Source organism: Trichomonascus vanleenenianus (assembly GCF_965637985.1).
Source record: "Trichomonascus vanleenenianus strain CLIB 3782 genome assembly, contig: TRVA0_008S, whole genome shotgun sequence".
NCBI classification, from domain to species: domain Eukaryota; kingdom Fungi; phylum Ascomycota; class Dipodascomycetes; order Dipodascales; family Trichomonascaceae; genus Blastobotrys; species Blastobotrys vanleenenianus.
This window is the reverse complement of record NW_027481879.1, coordinates 65166-84915: the sequence shown is the minus strand read 5'-3', so window position 1 is coordinate 84915 and position 19750 is coordinate 65166. Positions and strand designations below refer to the sequence as shown.

At 51.4% G+C, this 19750-nt stretch overlaps 9 protein-coding genes across 9 annotated transcripts; 4 read left to right on the top strand and 5 right to left on the bottom strand.

Annotated features, from left to right (window-relative positions):
* Positions 1–10: 10 nt before the first annotated feature.
* ITT1 (RBR-type E3 ubiquitin transferase) lies at positions 11–1258 on the bottom strand (the record flags this gene model as incomplete). The annotated part of the gene is made up of 1 exon (XM_076683384.1): positions 11–1258. One exon carries the CDS (start codon positions 1256–1258, stop codon positions 11–13), a length of 1248 nt encoding a protein of 415 aa, XP_076542299.1.
* A 321-nt stretch (positions 1259–1579) lies between these two features.
* Positions 1580–2968, bottom strand: TRVA0_008S00848 (uncharacterized protein; the record flags this gene model as incomplete). The annotated part of the gene is made up of 1 exon (XM_076683383.1): positions 1580–2968. One exon carries the CDS (start codon positions 2966–2968, stop codon positions 1580–1582), a length of 1389 nt encoding a protein of 462 aa, XP_076542298.1.
* A 1528-nt stretch (positions 2969–4496) lies between these two features.
* Positions 4497–4715, top strand: TRVA0_008S00826 (uncharacterized protein; the record flags this gene model as incomplete). The annotated part of the gene is made up of 1 exon (XM_076683382.1): positions 4497–4715. One exon carries the CDS (start codon positions 4497–4499, stop codon positions 4713–4715), a length of 219 nt encoding a protein of 72 aa, XP_076542297.1.
* A 200-nt stretch (positions 4716–4915) lies between these two features.
* Positions 4916–6727, bottom strand: TRVA0_008S00804 (uncharacterized protein; the record flags this gene model as incomplete). The annotated part of the gene is made up of 1 exon (XM_076683381.1): positions 4916–6727. The coding sequence occupies one exon, from the start codon at positions 6725–6727 to the stop codon at positions 4916–4918; it is 1812 nt and encodes a 603-aa protein (XP_076542296.1).
* A 1642-nt stretch (positions 6728–8369) lies between these two features.
* On the top strand, positions 8370–9209 carry SUI2 (translation initiation factor eIF2 subunit alpha; the record flags this gene model as incomplete). The annotated part of the gene is made up of 1 exon (XM_076683380.1): positions 8370–9209. The coding sequence occupies one exon, from the start codon at positions 8370–8372 to the stop codon at positions 9207–9209; it is 840 nt and encodes a 279-aa protein (XP_076542295.1).
* Positions 9210–10199: 990 nt separating this feature from the next.
* On the top strand, positions 10200–11209 carry MHO1 (Mho1p; the record flags this gene model as incomplete). The annotated part of the gene is made up of 2 exons (XM_076683379.1): positions 10200–10357; positions 10402–11209. The coding sequence occupies 2 exons, from the start codon at positions 10200–10202 to the stop codon at positions 11207–11209; spliced, it is 966 nt and encodes a 321-aa protein (XP_076542294.1).
* A 431-nt stretch (positions 11210–11640) lies between these two features.
* Positions 11641–13765, top strand: APL1 (Apl1p; the record flags this gene model as incomplete). Its single annotated transcript, XM_076683378.1, has 2 exons — positions 11641–11667; positions 11717–13765. The coding sequence occupies 2 exons, from the start codon at positions 11641–11643 to the stop codon at positions 13763–13765; spliced, it is 2076 nt and encodes a 691-aa protein (XP_076542293.1).
* Positions 13766–13943: 178 nt separating this feature from the next.
* On the bottom strand, positions 13944–16835 carry HRQ1 (ATP-dependent 3'-5' DNA helicase; the record flags this gene model as incomplete). The annotated part of the gene is made up of 1 exon (XM_076683377.1): positions 13944–16835. One exon carries the CDS (start codon positions 16833–16835, stop codon positions 13944–13946), a length of 2892 nt encoding a protein of 963 aa, XP_076542292.1.
* A 415-nt stretch (positions 16836–17250) lies between these two features.
* SSK1 (mitogen-activated protein kinase kinase kinase SSK1) lies at positions 17251–18876 on the bottom strand (the record flags this gene model as incomplete). The annotated part of the gene is made up of 1 exon (XM_076683376.1): positions 17251–18876. One exon carries the CDS (start codon positions 18874–18876, stop codon positions 17251–17253), a length of 1626 nt encoding a protein of 541 aa, XP_076542291.1.
* Positions 18877–19750: the final 874 nt, after the last annotated feature.

The window sequence follows — 19750 nt, the reverse complement described above, 5'->3', positions numbered from 1 at the left end:
AAAGAGATTTTCAGAACATTCGAAAGCCGAGATCTTCCGTGCCTTCCATGCCTTCAAACAGCTTCTCGAAGCACGGAGAGCGGCGGTTTCCGTAGTGCGAATAGGGATCTTGCTTGCTTAGCTGAGACCCGCACCGGAAGCAGAAAAACGTATGGCAAACGCCGCAGGTCATCTTATTGCACCCGCCAGAGCGCTCAATTGTCGTGCGGCACTCAGGACATGCCTGGTTGAGCCCAGCATGCTCCTCGAGGTACTCGCGGAAAAGCTTCTCGTTCGTGTAGTGGTCGGCAAACAGCTTCATGTTCAGTACGCCCCACTCCCGCTCGATCCTCGTCCTTGCCTCCCGGTCGCCATTGATGTACGCTTCGAGTGTCTCGGTGTCGGGCTCCTCGGTCATCCTGCACCGTTCAAAGTACCCGTGCCACGACCGCTTGCAAATGGCGCAGAACGCGAACCCGCAAGCCCCACAGATCGTCAGGTTGTCGTCAGGGTTGCGGTGGATGAGATCCTGACAGAAGTTTCTCGGACACAGAATTGATGTGTGCGGAGACGCCTGGAGCTCTTTCTTCTTGCGCAACGTATCGTACCGTTCAAAGAGGTCACTGGGGACCAGCGATTTGAGCGTTTCGGGGTCAAGCTTAGGGTTGCTGCATTGCGGCTCGGGACAAATGACCTGGGCAATATATCCTTGAGTTATACACGCCGTGTAGTACTCCTGGAGGCAATTGGTGCAGAAGACATGGTCACAGCGCAGCACCGTGCAGTCTACGCCCTTCTTGGGCATCTGGCAGATCTCGCACTTGAAGGTCTGGGCGTTGAAGCTCCGCTTGGTAACCTCCTGGTTGCTGGCTAGGAATCTGTCGCGGTTATCCCCTGGGACGACAATTGTCGTCATGGACTCCAGGGCGCTTTTTATGTGGTCTATCATGGAGAAGAGGACTTGGTCCCCGGGGGTCCATAGGCCCTGTGCTTCCTGCTCCAGTTGCCGCACGATACGTGAATCCAGCCAGTAGCATTCCATATTGACATATGGAGGCTCCTTTTCTGGGTATCCGTCTACCAGGAAGGTCAGTTTGATGTCCGGAAGCGTGTTGGCGACATAGGTCTCTTTTTGGCTGTCGAACTTGAAGAGCACGGTTACATCATCAGTAGGGTAAAGTTCTACTGGTAGCGCCAACTTTTTTTCTGATACTTCAAGCTCGGGATATATAGCTTCTAATGCTAAAATCTCCTCCGAAAGTGCTTCATCCCCTTCCATGTATTATTAATTGGTGGGTCGCCCATGTATTAATTGATGGGTTGGGTGCGTCAACTCCGATCGTCTACCATCTTCAGTATTTGCTATGGACCGCTTCCTGGTTTGTATGAGATCAATGCAAAAGCCATAAATACATAGTGTTACACTTAGCCTCCTGAATCTCTGCGAAGTGGAGCCACGGGAGCTCGAGGGCTGGCCCTCGATATACATTGGTACCCCGTCTGTGGCTCCACTCCGTAAACATAGATCCTGCTTTGTAGAAGATCAAGACAAAAGATCACCTGCAAAAGAGACAGAAAGCAGGGAGATCGGAGGGGGAAATTAAATAGCTTCTATGTGGTAGACATGACGTAGTGAGTGGCACCCTCCCATGCACTCGACGACCCGCTTAGTCGAAGAAGAGCACTTCTGGCGCAGGTAGTTGCTCTCGCGCTGCATCATTTCGACTGATACATTAGCGTTTTCCTGCTCCAGTAGCGTCTGAACGAGTAGCATGATCATATCCTCCGTAGTTTCGTAGGCACAGCACACCTCGATCGTTTCGAGGTTCGGGCACAGGCTCAGCGCACTCAGCATGGGCGGGGCAACCCCGTCTATCGTGTACCACCGATAGTCAAATGTCTTGATCGTTGCACAGATATGCGCTGGAACTAGCTCAGAGAATCTAACCGTGCCAAAGGCATACGCGAGCTTGTCCACCTTGAAGCTCCGCTCCAGCATGCGCCCAAGCGACACGGCAAAGGGCAGGGTGTCACCCTCGCGTACCAGAAACATGTCAGGGTCTACAAGCCTCAATTCGCGCAATTCAGGGAACCGTAGCCCACGCAGGTTGTAGCCTAGTGTGCCAGTAACTTCGAGTGTGTCGGCCATGCAATCCACCGGGGTCCAGTCGCCATTCCTCCTTCCAGCATCAATCGACCCATAATCCTCAAGAGTCAGCCTACGGACGGAATCGGGGATCCACTGAACGTTGTTCGGGTTGAACACATGCCGCATGGACACCGAGAGGTCAACTAGATGGGGACACTTGCTCAGGAGGCCGCCCAAGGTTTCTGCTCTCATACTGCGCACAGCCAGCTTGAGTTTCTGGAGACAAGCAGGCAGGAACATGGGCATTGAGCTTCCCTCGATGCATAGGCTCGACGCGCCGGTGTACAGCGAGTCGAGCTTAAAACAGTCATCAAGGATCTCGATATGGATCCCAATGGTTACTTTGCGCCTCGCCATGTCCCTAACAAAGTCCGCCAGTGGCGAGTACGCGTCCAGATTTACGCTTATGCGTGTAATCGAGACCTTCCGGATTGCCGGACTCTGTGCTACGAGGTCCAGGACCCGCCGCAGCGGGTCGCCCAGGACGGTATACTCCTTGACGACAATTGTCGTAATATGCATGAGAATGTATTCAGGGCATGAGTCCAGGAATTGGCGCGCTGTTGAATCGCCAATTACCAGCCCGCGGTCGTCAATGATGCGGCTTGAGTGGATGCCATTGTATATGTATATCTTCTGCCACAGCCGGATTTCAAGATACTCGCGCAAAGCACGGCACACATGGCTCAGCCGGAACATATTCATCACGGTCGGATAGGAGTAGAGCCCGTCTGACACGGACTCCGAGCTCAGGTACTCCAGCACAATGTCGATAAGCTCTGGCGGAAGCGCCAGGAGGCCCCTGGTACCACCGATTGATCCTACCAGCCGTCCAGGCATTTCACATTGAGTTGTGCAAGCTTTTGTGGGGATCCAGTAATCGATTTGGACTTATTTGTAATCGAGGGTCCTTATATGGGACAAGGTCGATCAGCCTAAGGGTCCGCGCTAATTCCGCCAAATGTCTCTGTCTTTATCTCGCTACGATCACCGGGTGCCTTGACCGGTTCCTTTGATAAGTTGTGAATATTGCGGTCTTAATAAGAGTAGACAGTAAAGGGTCGATTCGGTGATAGCCATTTATCTCCATCTCCGCTCATTGTTAATATGCAGGACGTGCAGCTGGTGATGCATATGACCCCACATTACGCGAAATGCGGAGATCACTATCATGAGCGGTAATGCCTACCGTATACCAGATATCTACAAATGCTTGAGGCTTAGTGGAACCGGTGGACCAGATATATAGTTGGTGCGTGTTGTATTTCTATAGTTATGGATGCGGTTTAGCAAGCTTCGCCGTTAGACCCATAACTAGGAGATCCATTATTCATGCCAGCTAGCCGGTACTACAGTAAGAATAAGAAATCAGATTACCAGCAGTAGTAATATGATTAGCAATACAGGTGGCAATAATGATAATCAGATTAGCAGTGTTGATATAGCCACATGTACAAATGAATTGTGTGTGATTACGTTGTCGATCTGGAAGTACCATTTAACCAGTCTGCTACCGTACTATTGTACCTGTGTAGAGCTTATCGATGTACCGTAGTATTCATCCCTAAGTGATCTGTTTGTTATACGTATTGTCAGATCTACAACTAGGCCTGTGTGGGATGGATTTCTCAACATTACCTAAGAACATTACTACATAATTATTACGTGTTGCTAATGGTACTAACTTGTTAGCTACTCCATTGAACATTAATAATACACTAAAGAATCTACCTAAATGATCTACAACTATGTATAGGGTACGTGAAGTAACGTACTACCGGTATTACCTAACCTGAGGGTACCTAGAAGATAATGGTAATACGGTAGGTATCACTTCAAAACCCAAATACCCGAGCTGGTTGATATGGCGGGGGGGTTTGGGGGCAGAGCCCCCAACTACGGGAGCTCGAGGGCTGGCCCTCGAACACACACTGTGCTACCATACGACATGCCCGGGCCTGTCGACGGACACTGCGGCTAAGTCGCCGGCTAAGCCACATGAGCCGCACACCCAAATTGGGGCATTCGGCTATTACAAAGAGTGGTGCCACTGTCTCGGCAGAACGGCGCAGTTGGGCCAATGGGAGGCTGTGTAATTAAGTTTCGGCCAATGAGAGTGCAGATAATTGCCCGAGGCAAATGTGTCGGAGGCTCAGCCAATAAGAAGCGAGCTAATTCGAGCTCATCGCATCGAGATGCGCCGCAGTGCTTGATAATCGCTCATACATGATCTGATTCATTCATTAATATAAATACAAGCGACCACGTCCTGTAGATCCAATAGTCAATCCAACAGTCCTCGATCAATTGATCTCAAAGCTCCACATACACTTTCACGAGTATCTATATACATTCACGAATATCCAAAATGACCTGCTCTCTCGCCGTATGCAAGTGTGCCCAGGCTGCTACCTGCTCCTGCGGCGCTCAGCCAGCCCAGCAGTGCAACTGTGCCCGGGCCACTCGGGAGAATGCTCCAGTCCAGGGTGCTTCCTGCACCTGTGGCAAGCGACAGGCCGACGAGTGCACCTGCAAGAACTCTGAGTGCCGAGAAGGCGAGATCGACTTTACCAACAAGAAGTTCTAAGCATCCATCCTACAAGAATCTACTCGTACAATCAACAAGTTGTCGAGGCTAACGAAATTGACCACTAGTGTGTGGTATGACCAGCATTTGCCTAATCATGACGCATTATTTATTTATTTTGCCAATTACTGTATAATAAACTGTTCATCAAGATCAATTTTTGTCTTTTCATCACTCGTAAACCATTTTTGGGGGGTAATTTAGACGTTAACGCCATGATACCGTTTCGGAGGGGGGCCGTAGGGCTTGCAGCTGAACGAGTCAACGGCGTACGGCGGCTCGCTGTCCTCGTCCTCACCAACGACCGACGCCTCCTGGCGCTGGAACACAACCTTCTTTGGCGAAATAAACGCCTTGGAATGCTTGTTCTTGGCCGAGAATGCCGGCAGCGGCGGCGACCCGGAGTCTTCTCGGGATCCGCCAAACGCCGACGGGAACGCCATGGGCTGGCTCATGTCGACTGGGGACGGCGACACAGCCGCACCACCCGCCGGCGTTGCATACGGCGGCTCAGTGCCAAGCCCAAGGGGCATCTGCGGCTCGATTGGCGTCGGGAAATATGAGCCGCTCGAGTTGTAGTGCTCGCCGCGCGACAGCGGAGCAGTCATGGGCGACGGCCGCGGCGCCTCGAACTGGAGTCCTCCGCGGCCAGCCACACCGGGGACGGCGGGACCGCCGACACCGGCCATTCCGCCGTAGAGTGGAGTCGGATTGAGAATGGCAGGAATGGCCGGCTGTGAATAGGATCGCCCGCCCTGGTGATGATGGGGGAACATGTGGTTCATATGGAACTCGTCAAATTGCTGAGGCGGCTGGCGCCCCATGTACGACACGGGGTTGCCGAATCCGTCGTCGTGCTCGAACCGGCCATTGCGCATCATAAACTCCTCGGCGGTAGTGGGGCCATACATGGACGCGCGCTGTGGAGGCATCATGCCATCGTCCATGGCGTACTTGGTGCGGAACCCGAGGTCGTCGGCGTAGTGGCGGTCCATGGCGTCGTCGAACCCGGGTGAGGCGCTAAACCGCACCCCCTGCGGCTCATTGGCTTTGGCGGCCGGTGCAGCGGCGGCGCCGCCAATTAGACCGTAACTTCTGCCAATGGTCGTGAAAAGCTTCCACGACACGACAATACCTCCCAAAGCCGTGAACGCAATTGTCAATGCATTGACGCAGTTGATCATGACGGCGACGACCTCGCTCATGTACTGTTTGATGAGCTCCTGCTGGTGCACAATGAGGAACCCGACTGAGACCGTCGCGACGTACACGGCCGGATTAATTGACCGGAGCATGGTTCCGAGCGTCTTTGGCTTCTTTTTGCTGTGTTTCTTTTTCTTTGGAGCCGGCTCGAACATGTCGCTGTGATGCTGCGCCGACTCGAGGCGCTCAATCCCAATGTGGTCGTAGTCGTTAAAGAAGGTCTCGTGCTCTGGCATTCCCGGAGTCAGAGTCGGCCACGACGAATTGCCATGGGTATAGAGCCCACCCGCCCCTATTGGCATGTGTGCTGTGGCACTCCTATGGTGATGTTGTTGCCTAGTAGGATTCGTATGGTGGTGCTGATGCGGAATGTGTGTGTGATCCGACCCGGGGCTCGGCGGGGGAGTCTTGGAAGAAGAAGGGGGCGGATTAAACACAGATCGCGCTTTGCCAAAGAGGTTACCGGCGAACGAAAAGAGCGGAGGCACTGCCTGGTTGGCTGATGGGTGCTGGTGGTCGTTTTGTGAAGAGTTGGAGCTCGAATTGGGCGGCGTGTTCACTTGATGTAACTCTTCGAACTCCACTGCGGCCATTGACGGCTGTCTGCTCGACCGGTGGTGAGCCAATACTCTCTTGACTCCAGTAGGCGACCGCTTCTTTCTACGCCTACGTGGTCTTTCGCTATCTGCCAGAGCAGTAGCTGCCGCAGCTACGGCATCAGCGGCGGCTGTTGAGTTTTCGAGCCGCTCAGCCGCGCTCTCGTTGAGAACGATTACAGGAACTTCGTCCTCGTCACTAGTGTAGTCCATTGTTTCTCACTAACCCCCAAAAAGGGTGTTTTGTGTATAGTTGATTTTGATCTGGACGACTCTGGTCAAGGTAGGGAGTTATTATCACCTGTTGAGCTTTTCTCTCTCTTTCTCTTTAGCCCCTCCCCGTGTCTTATCGTGGAATGCCCTGCCGAATCAACTCAATCAGTTAGCCTTCCGGAATCGGCTAACTTAAATGAGTTGCCAAAACGGGCTGTATTATAATTGGTTTGTTTACTCTCGCGACTGGATCGCGTTGGATCGCACTTCAACTCTCTTCAAGCCCGTCTGGTAACCACTTCTCAACAGGTAAAACTACTTCTGTCGGTATAATCTCGCGATATTCGCCTGTGTCGTCTGAATGAACTGATTCTAGTGAGTCGTCTCACTACGGTCGCCTGAATGGTCGAATTTTCACTTTGTGAACCTTAAATTGCAAACAATAACCCTTAAAGAAAAGAGAATGGAAAATATTAAAAAAAAACCCCGGTCAATTCAAAAGCCGCCTCCTATGCCTCCTTCAATTGATCGCTGGCATCAAAAAAAGCAGGGAAAAATCACCCCAGTCGCCTTCGTCACCTTTAAAAAGCAGGTGGTTGGTTCTGCCTCTGGGGAAACAAATGGCCACTCTCTCCGCGAATTGGGCGCTACAACCACCCGGGCCCTGTGTCGGAAAAAATAATATTTTTTGCGCGCGCGCGCGATGCGGGCAACGATAACGCACCCGCGAGACAACGGGCCCTCCCGTGGAAAGACATTGTTTGGGAGATACCCGACTAAGCGAGATCACGCCAGGGGGGAAAAGAATACGACAGGGCATCTTTAGAAAAAAAAAAGGGGAAAACATGGAGAGAAGATGGGGAAGTCACATTTCAACAACCATTTCGCCGATTGTGACCGTTAATACGAACGCAGACGCACGACATCTGACGTGCAACCCACCCTCATTAGCCCGGCGTCTATTGCAGCTTTCATGCATCACTAGCTTGCAGCCTTACGCCAGTCATGCCATATATCGCCAGGTACATCGCTTAGCTTTCTGTGCCTGTCTCCTTCCAGCCCGATAACACTGCCCTGTGCCGTTCAATTCTCTCCAACTCGTGTGCCATGGGGCTGATCCTATCATGTGGGTGTTAACGCGCATAATCACGTGGGGCCATGTCGACCCTCGACATTGCTGCAGCCTTGCTTTACGAGGGCCAGCTCTCGAGCTCCCGTAGTTGGGGGCCCTGCCCCCAAACCCCCCGTCACATCAGCCAAAACCTCCGCGCAGCGGAGCTTCAGGGGGGTTTGGGGGGACTGGTCCCCCCAATTGCACGGTAGTGGAGTGTGTATTCGAGGCAGCTCCTCCCGTCAGGGGGTGTTGGGGGGCCCCGGGCGCCGCAGGTGCGGTGAAATAACGTTGGGAGTTTTCGTGACGGCAAATTAACTGCCACGTGACTTTGACCGCTCGCCTCACAGGTTGGGCGAAAAAAAAAACCGACGACGTGAAAAAAAGAGTGGACGAGAGAGAGAAAAGACTTGCCACGAATAGAGAAAGCGCAAGATGGCTGAAGTAAACACATCCACGTGTCGGTTTTATGAGAACAAATACCCCGAGGTCGATGACCTTGTCGTGGTGAATGTTAAGGAGATTGCGGATATGGGAGCGTACGTCAAGCTGCTGGAGTACGACGAGATTGAGGGCATGATTCTGCTATCGGAGCTGTCGCGACGACGAATTCGGTCGATTCAGAAGCTGATCAAGGTCGGACGTAACGAGGTTGTGGTGGTGCTGCGAGTGGACCGGGACAAGGGATACATTGACCTGTCGAAGCGACGGGTGTCGCCTGAGGAGGCCCAGAAGTGCGAAGAACGATACAACAAGTCCAAGTCGGTGCACTCCATCCTGCGGCATGTCGCCGAGAAACACCAGATCGCACTAGAGAAGCTATACGAGACGATTGGCTGGCCGCTGTCAAGGAAATACGGCCACGCATACGACGCCTTCAAGCTCGCCATCACCAACCAGGAGTCGGTGTTCGAGGGCATCACGCCGCCAAACGAGGAGGTCATGAAGGACCTCATCCAGCAGATCTCGCGTAAGCTCACCCCCAACCCGGTCAAGGTGCGGGCCGATATTGAGGTCACGTGCTTTGGCTACGAGGGCGTCGACGCCGTCAAGTCGGCGCTGCGGGCCGGCGAGGAGCTGCACACCGAGGCGGTCCCCGTCAAGATCAAGCTGGTCGCCGCGCCGCTGTTTGTGCTGACCTCGGTCTCCCTCGACAAGACGGGTGCCATTGACACCCTGGGCAAGGCCATTGAGAAGATCCGTGAGTCCATTGTTTCCGCTGGTGGTAACCTCAATGTCAAGATGGAGCCAAAGGCCGTCACTGCGACTGACGATGCTGAGCTCGACCGACTTATGGAGGCCTCTGCTGCCGAGCAGCGACAGGTCTCGGGTGATGAGTACGAGTCTGAGGAAGGCGAGGAGTTGGCTTAATCTGTCTGAAAAGAAACAAAAATTGTATCTATTGAATCGATTGCCGGTATTCGGGGAAGATTCCTAAAAAAGCGGTGGGTGCGGTTATAACCGTGTGAAAAACGAACGAAAATTAATATAATTACAGTAACGCATATTTTTTTGTATTATATTTAACCCCTGGTACATAACCTCCGTTTTCAAAATAGTCAATTGACTTACAATTATCTGCCTTTTTAAAGGACCATTTGCTGGCAAAAAGACACAACTACATCGTATTCGAGGGCCAGCCCTCGAGCTCCCGTAGTAGGGGGCTCTGCCCCCAAACCCCCCGCTACCTTTCAACCCTTGGTACATAACCTCCGTTTTCAAAGTAGCCAATTGACTTACATTTATCTGCTACACCCTACTATTCCGTGATGTCGAATTGTAACTATATTCGAGGGCCAACCCTCGAGCTCCCCTAGTTGGGGGGACTGGTCCCCCCATATTGTACTCCAAGAATATATACTTCGAAACAGATGGAAAGCTTTCTGTATACTCTTCCCCCACTCGGCAAAGCATGATTGTGGAATTGCCTAAGGGCAACTCTGATAACCTGGCTAACTAAAGTTTCCTCTCCATGATCAAAGATATACTATTTATTCAAGATATACTATTTATTCCAGCTCTAAATTATGCCTTTCGGAGCCAAACAGGGTTTACAGCCTTAATGTCTACATTCAATACGAGGCCATATGCAATGTTCCATTTCTTAAATTTTTGACTTAAAATATACCACCATATGCCGTAAATCTAGTAATTTGGGCCGTATATCTAGTAATTTGCAATTATGTCCCCAACTGATTTTCAATGGCCCTACAATTGGGCCTCAATTGTATCGTCACTCCGTAAAGGATCAGGTACGGGGTAGAGCGTAATGACGTGGGGTGCGCGCGCCTGCAGTGCGGTGTGCCTATCAACTACACACTCTTATCTCACAAGAGCAAGCAGTTCACGATAAACGACAAGATGGCGTCCAGACGAGCTACTCACGCGGGGACGTGGTACACTGCATCTAAGAGCCGGCTCAATGCCGAACTGGAGGAGTTTCTGACCAACGTCCCGGAATCGAAGCCCGGAGTATACTCCAAACTGCCAGTGCCTGGGGCACGGTTCCTGGTCGGCCCGTAAGTAGACCCCCCATAAATGAAGAATTGAGCTAACTTGATAGCCATGCTGGATATCTATTTTGCGGCCAGACTCTTGCAGAGACGTACAAGGCATGGGATCTGAGCCGGATCAAGCGGGTCTTCATCCTAGGCCCGTCGCATCATGTCTACTTTACTGGGGCTAGATTGACTCCCTTCGCCCAGTACGAGACTCCACTGGGCGATATTCCTGTAGATACGGACACTGTCAAGGAACTGGCGAAGCACAAGGGCCTCTTCAAGACGATGTCGATGGCAGTGGATGAAGATGAACACAGTTTTGAGATGCACATGCCATTCATCTACAAGATGGCCGCACAACACAAGTCCGGGATCAAGCCAATTGTGCCGATTCTCATTGGACACACCATGCCCAAGGATGACACTAAGCTGGCGGAGATCCTAGCCCCTTATTTTGCAGAAGAGGAGAATGCTTTTGTCATCTCGACCGACTTTTGCCATTGGGGGTCGCGGTTCGACTACATGATGTACACGGAGTCTGAGGATACAGAAGATGTGCGAGAGTTAGGCCGAGTGGGCCAGACACCGATATACAAGTCTATAGAGTATCTCGATAGAAAGGGCATGGACGTCCTTTCGACGGGCTCGTATGACCAGTTCCACGAGTATCTGGAGAGGACGGACAACACTATCTGCGGACGTCGACCATTAGCGATTCTTTTGCGGACCATTGAGACCGCAATTGAGAACGGTGCTGGGGATGGTAAGGACTATGGCAAGTTACATTGGATCGGTTATGCCCAGAGTGGCAAAGTCCACTCTCCTCGCGAAAGCAGCGTCAGCTATGCCAGCGGTTTCGCTGTATGCTAACTTTTTTTATTGATTCGTTATTAAATTTGATATATTACGCCACACACAATTCCTCGTAGTAGCACCAATGGGGGGACCAGTCCCCCCAAACCTCCTGGGGCTCCGCTACTCGGAGATCTGGTTTGAATCGGGGGTTTGGGGGCAGAGCCCCCACCTACGGGAGCTCGAGGGCTGGCCCTCGAATGTTGTGGTCGGCAGTTAGAGCCGCACGAGCCGCACAAAGCCGCACGCATTATAATGCCGCGATGCTCAAGCCACCGAGAATGCGACTAAACTGGATAGAGGAGAAGTTAAACAATGATTCCCGTATATAATATGTTTAGCGGGCTCTATCCAGTGTCGCTAATACCCTAGCAGAGTGTCCCAATATTATGAGGGGGTCTCCCGAGGAGGACTCCTGAATTTCTCCAAACTTTCCACCCCCCACAACCATGAGCGACGCGAAGTTGTTTTCAAGGGTAGGTAGCCTTTCGAGAGGCTCGGGATTAAGCTAACGGGTGAAAATAGGGCAAAGCCGCCGAGCTCCGGCAAGAGCTGAGCCTCGACCGGAAGGACAAGAACCACCGGAATAAGAAGCTGGCCCTCAAGAGGGTCGTCGCCAACATGACCATGTCCAACAACGAGATGATCAGCTTGTTCCCGGATATCCTTGCATGCATGGCAATTCACGATCTTGACATTAAAAAGATGTGCTTCCTGTTCCTGCTAACGTACGCCAAGTCGAAGCCCCAGATAGCCGCCGAGGCTATCCCCATTCTGTCGACCGACATTGGCGATGAGAACCCGCTGATTCGGGCCCTGGCTCTGCGCACGATGTCGGCGATCCCCGTAGACGAGTTCTTTCAAAGTGCACTGGAGTTCACGGACCGGCTGTTGCAGGACGTAGATCCGTATGTGCGTAAGACAGCGGCGTACAGCGTGGCCAAGCTGTGGAACTTCGACAGTAAGGTAGTCGAGGCCAAGGGCCTGATAACAGACCTCAACGAGCTCCTTTCTGACAACAACCCAATTGTCGTTGCCGCATCGCTTGCGGCGCTTCAGGATATCACGGACCGAACGGACGCCCTTCAGCTCTCCATTGACCGGCGTAATGCGTTCAACATGGCTCATATTCTACCCGAGTGCGACGAGTGGTCGCAGATATATATCCTGAGCGCGCTCATGTCGTTTGTTCCGCAGGACGCCAATGAGGCTGCATTGCTCGTGGACAGAGTGTTGCCACGGCTCCAGCATGCCAATTCCTCGGTGGTACTCGGGGCTATCCGGCTGATAATTTACCTGTGCAACTTTGTGCCAGATGTGGCCCAGGCCATCCCGCAGCTTGACCGTAGAATTGGTCCAGCGCTTGTCATTCTGCTGTCAAAGCCGCCAGAGATCCAGTACCTGGCACTGCGAAACGTCATCTTGCTGCTTCAGGGGCGTCCCGAACTCGTTAAGCTCGATGTCAAGGTGTTTTTCTGCAAGTATAACGACCCGATATACGTCAAGTCGGCAAAACTCGAAATCATCTTCCTGCTGGCTAATGAGTCGAATATCCGCGTCGTGCTCAGAGAGTTTAGAGAGTGTGCCACTGAGATCGACGTCCAGGTGGTCAGGAAGGCCGTGCGGGCAATTGGCAAGCTGGCCATCAAAATAGAGCGCGCAGCAGACGCGTGTATTGAAGCGCTGCTCGAACTTGTGGCTACCCGGGTTTCCTATATCGTCCAGGAGACGACCGTGGTCATCAAAAACATCTTCAGACGGTACCCGAACCGCTATGAGAGCGTTATTTCCGTTCTGTGCGACAACATGGACTCGCTTGACGAGCCAGAGGCAAAGGCCTCCATGATCTGGATTATTGGCCATTATGCAGACCGCATTGCCAATTCACACAATCTGCTGGAAGATTTCTTGGCTAATTTCCTTGACGAGCCATCCGAGGTGCAGCTGGCTCTGCTCACTGCCGTTGTCAAACTTTTCATCCTCCGTCCCACAAAGGGTCAGGAGCTCGTGGCACGGATTCTCAAAATGGCCACCGAAGAGTCCGACAACCCAGATCTCCGTGATCGTGCCTACATGTATTGGCGACTGCTGTCCACAGACCCCCAGGGCACGAAAGAGATCGTCATGGGCGTGTTCCCAGAGATATCTACCGACTCGGATAGAATGGACGACGACCGCATTGAAGAGCTGGAGCTGGCAATTGGCACTCTGGCCACTATTTATTTGAAGCCCATTAAACAGGTATTCCGAACTGCTAAGCCCAGGCAGCTGCCCAATAGCCCCGCTTTGGCTCCCCGCACCAAGAGCAAAGGAGTACTGGCAGCGGAAGCCAAGGCAAAGAAAATGGATCAGCAGAGACCGATTCTGCCACCAAAGCCCGGTGCTCCTGCTCAGCTGGGACAGCTCCTGGCGGGTCAAATGTCTACCCTATCGTTGAATGGGATGCAGGGACCGGCGCAACCAACGGACGAGGGCTTTGGCACGCTCATTGACCTTGACGAGCCAAGTACTAACTATGTTGTGACCCAGAATGGCGTCGGCTCGGGATCTCAGCAAAATGATTTATTATGGTAGATAGACTATACTATGAAAAGTTACAATTGATTCATCCATTCTAGTCTGTTATTTTCGTTAATCCACTGATTTCATTCGTTACCCTCCGCACTCCCTTGATGGCTAACTCCATTGAAGTTGTAAATTACTCTCTATTGTGCCTAAAATACCTGGGTAGCTAGGGTTTTATTTAAGTTCGTCAATACACAATGGTTTCTGTGTTGGTGCCAACGAGGTGAGGCTCTGGCCCTTTTGGAATAGCGGCCTCGTCAATTGGCAGATTCAAAATAGAAGAGAGAATGATCTTCGCGGCAGGCTTGGAAATTACAATCGAATGCTCTTTGCATTTTGCCGAAGCAACGCATTCAGGGCAACCGTGGTCACACGGGCAATTGTCCACGATATCCATGGCTGCGTGGAACAATTCAACTGCTCTTCCAAACGCTCGGTGAGAGACGCCATTTGGCCCTCCCTCGTCATACCAAATCAACAACGCGGGCCGCTTACGGGCTGTTACTTTTTTGGCAAACTCTTTCTCGGCGGCTTTACACTCGGTTCTCATAACCTCCAGCCCGCCGTTGATAATTGGAGCAACGTTCATGACAGCATGGCACGCCGTGTGGATACCGCCCGCAAGCGAGAGTTTGTTTTCGGTTATGAGTCGAATAGCCAAAGCGGGAACCGAAATCCACCACCCGTTAGTGTCCCTGGTGAACGGTGGGCAATCGACTTCCACGGATTCGATAATCTTGTGTCGCTTATCGAATTTGAAGTACCCAAATACTATCGAAGTGATTTTGACAGGCCCGTAATTAATCATCTGCTCGTTAAGTTTAGTTTTCTCCATCGGCTGTAGGGCATCAACATCAGTAAAGTCTCGCGAATGGGTTGTCCAGTCGACATTCACTCGACGCACCCGCGCGAGGCGGTTATCCGGATCAAAGTCCTCTATCAGAAATGGTTTCCCTTGGTGCAGAAATATGCCGCCGTCATATAAACTAAAAGTAGCCCGCTCGGGCTCAATGAGTTCAATTACTCTATCCGCTCCCGTGTCAACCACAGCTATAGTCTCATTCTTCTGGTTGTTCGACATACGAAGAGAGACCTTTTCCGGCGGCCACGGTAAGTATCGGTCATTGCAAGTGTAGTAGCCGTCCTCTTGCGTTTGGACGAGATGGGACACATCTAGCTCAGGAAAGAATGGCTCATCCATCTCGTTTATGGCCAGCTCAAATGCAGCACACTGAAGATGGCCATCGCAAACATAAATGCTTTCTTCTAATGGGATATTCGCCTCACCATAGGGAGCGTCAAGGATCTCTCGGGGGTTCTTCATGTAGTACTGGTCCACAGCATCACCACCGCCCACGAGCATGGCAAGAGCTTCTTGGTTGTTCCTTGTACGCCTGCCTACCCGTCCAAACTGCTGGCGAAGACTGGCCATGGAAAAGGGGAATCCACAGCAAATGACAGCGTCCAGGCTACCAATGTCAATTCCCAATTCCAAGGCATTGGTTGCAACCACGACTAAAAGGTCACCGCTAAGCATATCGCGCTCAATCTGCCGCCGTTCCTGTGGCGTATAGCCGCCACGATATGCGACGACTCTGTTCACGTACTCCGGAAGCTCTTGCGAAAGCGCATCTCGCACACTACGTACTAGTAGTTCAACGGACCTCCTTAGCTTGCAGAATACAATTGTGCGCACATTGTGCTTTACCAAGTGGCACAGGATCTTGCTAGTCTCCGTTACTGCGTGAACTCGGCCGCTAGTGGGGTCGCTTGGCGTCATGAAGGGGGCATTCCACACAAGGTAGCGCTTGGCGGCATGCGGAGACCCATCCTCGCTCACCCATTCGATAGACTCTCTATCAATGGCAAAAATTGTACTCATTAGGGAAACAGGGTTTGAAATTGTAGCCGAGCAGGACACAAATTGGACGTCATGGTTCCCCAAGTGGTGCAGGATTCGTTGCAATCTCCGCATGACCATGGCAACATTGACTCCAAACAGGCCCGTATAAACATGTAATTCGTCCACAACCACAATCTTCAAGTTTATGAGTAGGTTCCTCCACATGGTCCAATTTGGCAGCACGCTTGCATGGAGTTTGTCCGGGTTTGTAAATATAACCTGCGCCGTGCGGCGGATGCGATCCCGGTCTTCATCGAGGGTATCGCCGTCATATGTACTAACAACGACTCCGTCAAGCTCGGGAAATAGGTGCTTAAGATCGCCAAACGACCTCTGTTGGTCTTGTGTTAGCGCTTTGGTGGGGAATATATACAGAGCTGTGGCGTTATTCGTAGATGGCTGCAGTAAATGATGCAAAACAGGCAGCTGGTACACGAGCGACTTTCCAGACGCAGTTGGGGTTGTCACTATAACGTTCTTGCCATGACTTACCACCGCATCTATAGCAATTGCTTGATGGGTGAACAGCTTCTCCATGCCCAATTCGCCAATACAGTTTAACAAACGCTCGTCGACGATACCCTGCTGGGTTTCAGCGTACTTTGCGGTAACTACTTCAGTGTAGTACTCCGCTACTAGCTGGTTTTTGTCGCTCATTTCTTTGACACTTTGGGACACTAATTTCATGTCGGTTTTAATGCCAATGTCAATGGCATTTACAGCGTCCTCATCTCGTTCTAGTAGCTGTCTTTTGAGCTCTGCTGACTCGTACAGATTTGATTCGGCATCTGGATTTAACTTTTTGTACTTCTGGAACTCCTTGGTGAACCGGTCTCGTCGGCGGACAATCAGCTGAAACTGCGCTTCTGTCCTGCGCTTCTTATCCACAGGTTTGTTGACATCAGTGTACTCTAGAATGAGCTCCATCCGTCCCCTGTCATCGGATTCCTCATCCCATAGTCTGTTTTCAATGGCGATATCATCCTCTCCGACTATTTCCTGGATGGCGATCAAGTCTATTAGATCAATGGTGAGTTTGGTCTGGCCGGCCACTGACTTTACTAAAGTGCTCACCGGTACTCCAGTCGAGTACCGCTCGCCACCGTGGGTCTGTAAAAACGTGTAGAACGTCGCCAGGGAACTATTTATCCGTTCCAAGTCGCCGAAGTTCGTCATAAGCTCATTTATCTGATCCAGTGGGTGTACTATCGTGTGACGTTTGATGATCGGACCCTCCGATCTCTGGTATATACACTGTATATGCTCTCTGATGGCTAGAAAATATCGGATGGAGCTCAACAGGTTACCATATACTCATCTGTAGAACTGACTCTATTTGGAGGATGACTTTACTCTGGCGGAATTGAGAAGCAGTATTTCATATTATCTACATCGCGAATTCAAGTCGCAGGCTGTAACACGGTCTTGTCTACATTGCGTTGGGAGTTTGTTAGAGACTTATTTTATGTTCGTTACAGGGATTCTACGTTTTGTTACAGACCTATTTATGTTCGTTACAGGAAAGCATTCTTCGTTTGACCCACAGGTATATCCAATAAATAACCATGAATAAATTAAAAGAAAAAAAACGTTATTTGGCAGGCTCAACGGCAATTTTCTTGGTCGGCTTGGAGGCATTTCTCGTCGTACCGTCACGGCCGGCCCAATGCTTCCATCCTTCAAAGTCAATCAACGCTTGCATACATCCCCACTCAATTGTCTTTTGCTCTAGCCACAGCAGGTTCACTGGCTTGGTCAAAAAGTCATTGCATCCTGCGGCCAGGGCCTCGGACTTGTCGGCCGACGAAGACGACGCAGTCAATGCCACAATGATAACAGGGGACCTAAACAGCTTAGCGTCAAGTCTATCCTCCTCGGTCAGAGCATCGCCGCACTTGTTATCCGAGGAGAAAACGCCAATACGGTTGTCGTGTTCTAGCCTGCGAATCTCCTTGGTCGCCTCTATACCGGACATAACTGGAAGCTGGATGTCCATGAGCACGAGGTGGAACCCACCTTGGCGCCACTTGTCCACCGCCTCACGGCCGTTTTTAGCCACTGCTGAACGAATCTTCTTGCGGCGCATAAATGCCTCGAGAATTCGCTGGTTAATTACGTTGTCCTCCACAATGAGCACGTTAATTTGCGGTACAACGTTCTTCACAACAGGGACGTTGATGCGCGTTTGCAGCTTAGAGTCCCCCTTCTCTACTATTGCTGCTGTGCTGTCATTCGCCGATTTGGGTGCCTTATTGGCCATGCTCTTGGGAAGCTGGAACTGGCGAGGCAACAGCAAAACTCCATTGTTCGGACTGTTAGTCTTGATTGTCGTCGATGAACCAGACCCCAGAGTAGCCAATGGCGGTCGCACCCTTCGCCTGACCTGTTCCTGCTCGGATTTGGACATCGTCTTGAACGACTTGGTCGGAATCGAGTCGTCGAGAATGTAGCGCGGGTGGTTAGCCGAAGCAGCCTGGACCTTGGGCGAGTACTCCAGCATATTGGCCCTCTCATAGCTGTCCTGAATAATTGTCTGTTGCAATAGCGTCGATTTCATTACGGGCGGTTCCTCACTCGGCTGTGTCATGTGTCGTATTTGTTTGTCATTAGTTGTCGTCGCGTCATTACTCTTGGGCTTAAATTTTCCCTTTTCCTCTTCCTTGGTTGGCTCTTCTTTCTTAAGTTGCTCGGGCTTATTATTCGCCTGTACAGCTTCCTTTCCTTGAAAAGGAGTAGCTTTGATGGACTGTTCTTTAGGAGGCTTCTTTGGAGGCTCGCCCTTCTTTGGCGGCTCCTTCTCGGCCTCTTTCTTAGCCGCCGGCTGGGCAGGCTCCCCAACAGGCGGCCGGAGCTTCTTCTCAGGCTTTGGAGGAGGCACCTTGTGCACTGTCTCCAACGGGTCCCCCCGCAGAGGGGAGGCTGGGGTAGGCGGCAGCATGTTAACCGCGCCAAAGCTCGCCTCCAATACAAGCGCATTAGCGAATTCGAGGCAGGACCTGTCCTTTTCTAGGACAGACCACACCGTCTCGTCTGGTGCGAGGATCTTAGCGCCGCACCGAATAACCAGGTCGGCGGGGTCCACCCGTACGGCAAGGGTTGTCGGGTACTTTTGCAAAACCAGCGTCTTCAAGTCGTCCACCAGGTCCTCCTCACCTACGTGTACTGCTGTGGGAGTCGACCCAGGGCGTCTAACCCACACCCGTTTTGTGACGCCCATCTTCTATATCGAGCTCTTCTGTGGTGTGTCGTTGGGAAGAAGTTGTAGTGATCGGTTAGGTACCCGCAACCGTTCCAACCACCGAGATCCGTTGTGCCAAGTGTATTCTCAAGTTTGACACATTTTTGATTGATAAACCGGAGTGCGGGGCAATGATCAGACTTGACTATGTCTATGATTAGACTGATTAGACTGGGGTATTCCCCAAACTTGGGGGTTTGGTGCTTCGAATTGAAGAGCGCCATTAGACATTCGAGATCAGGGAATTGGAAAAAAAAGTGCCTTGGATTCTACCAGTCCCTTCATTGTTACTCTTGAGTGTATTCGAGGGCCAGCCCTCGAGCTCCCGTAACTGGGGGCTCTTCCCCCAGACCCCCGTCATATGAGATCTCCGCGAATCAGAGCCTCGGGGGGACTTTAGGAGAGATTCAGCCATGGACATATCGTAGGATCGTGATTGGATTTGAGAACCTATACATATAATTGCTAGGGGTATTGAGTTAGGCGATACTGAGGAACATAGAACTCCCTGCTGCAATTGCAGCGAATCATCGTGTTCTTCTGCAAGCCCACCTTCATTCCGCCGTCGCCCTATTGTGTAGATACAATGTAGTTATAACTGACGAATAGAAAATAGACTTACGTCTTCGCAGCTCTATGAGATGAGTTGGATCGTTTCTTGGTTCCTCAGGAGCCGTGGGCACTTGCATTCCGGATCGGTTCGCTATTCTTTCTTCATCTACTACGGTTCGTTCTTTATTCATCTACTCGATTTATTTATCCCACCCTTTTCAGAACCCATAACTGCTTTATAAAGGTTGATAAGCTATATGACTGCAGAGTCCCATACCAGAAAACTGTATCATGAAATTAA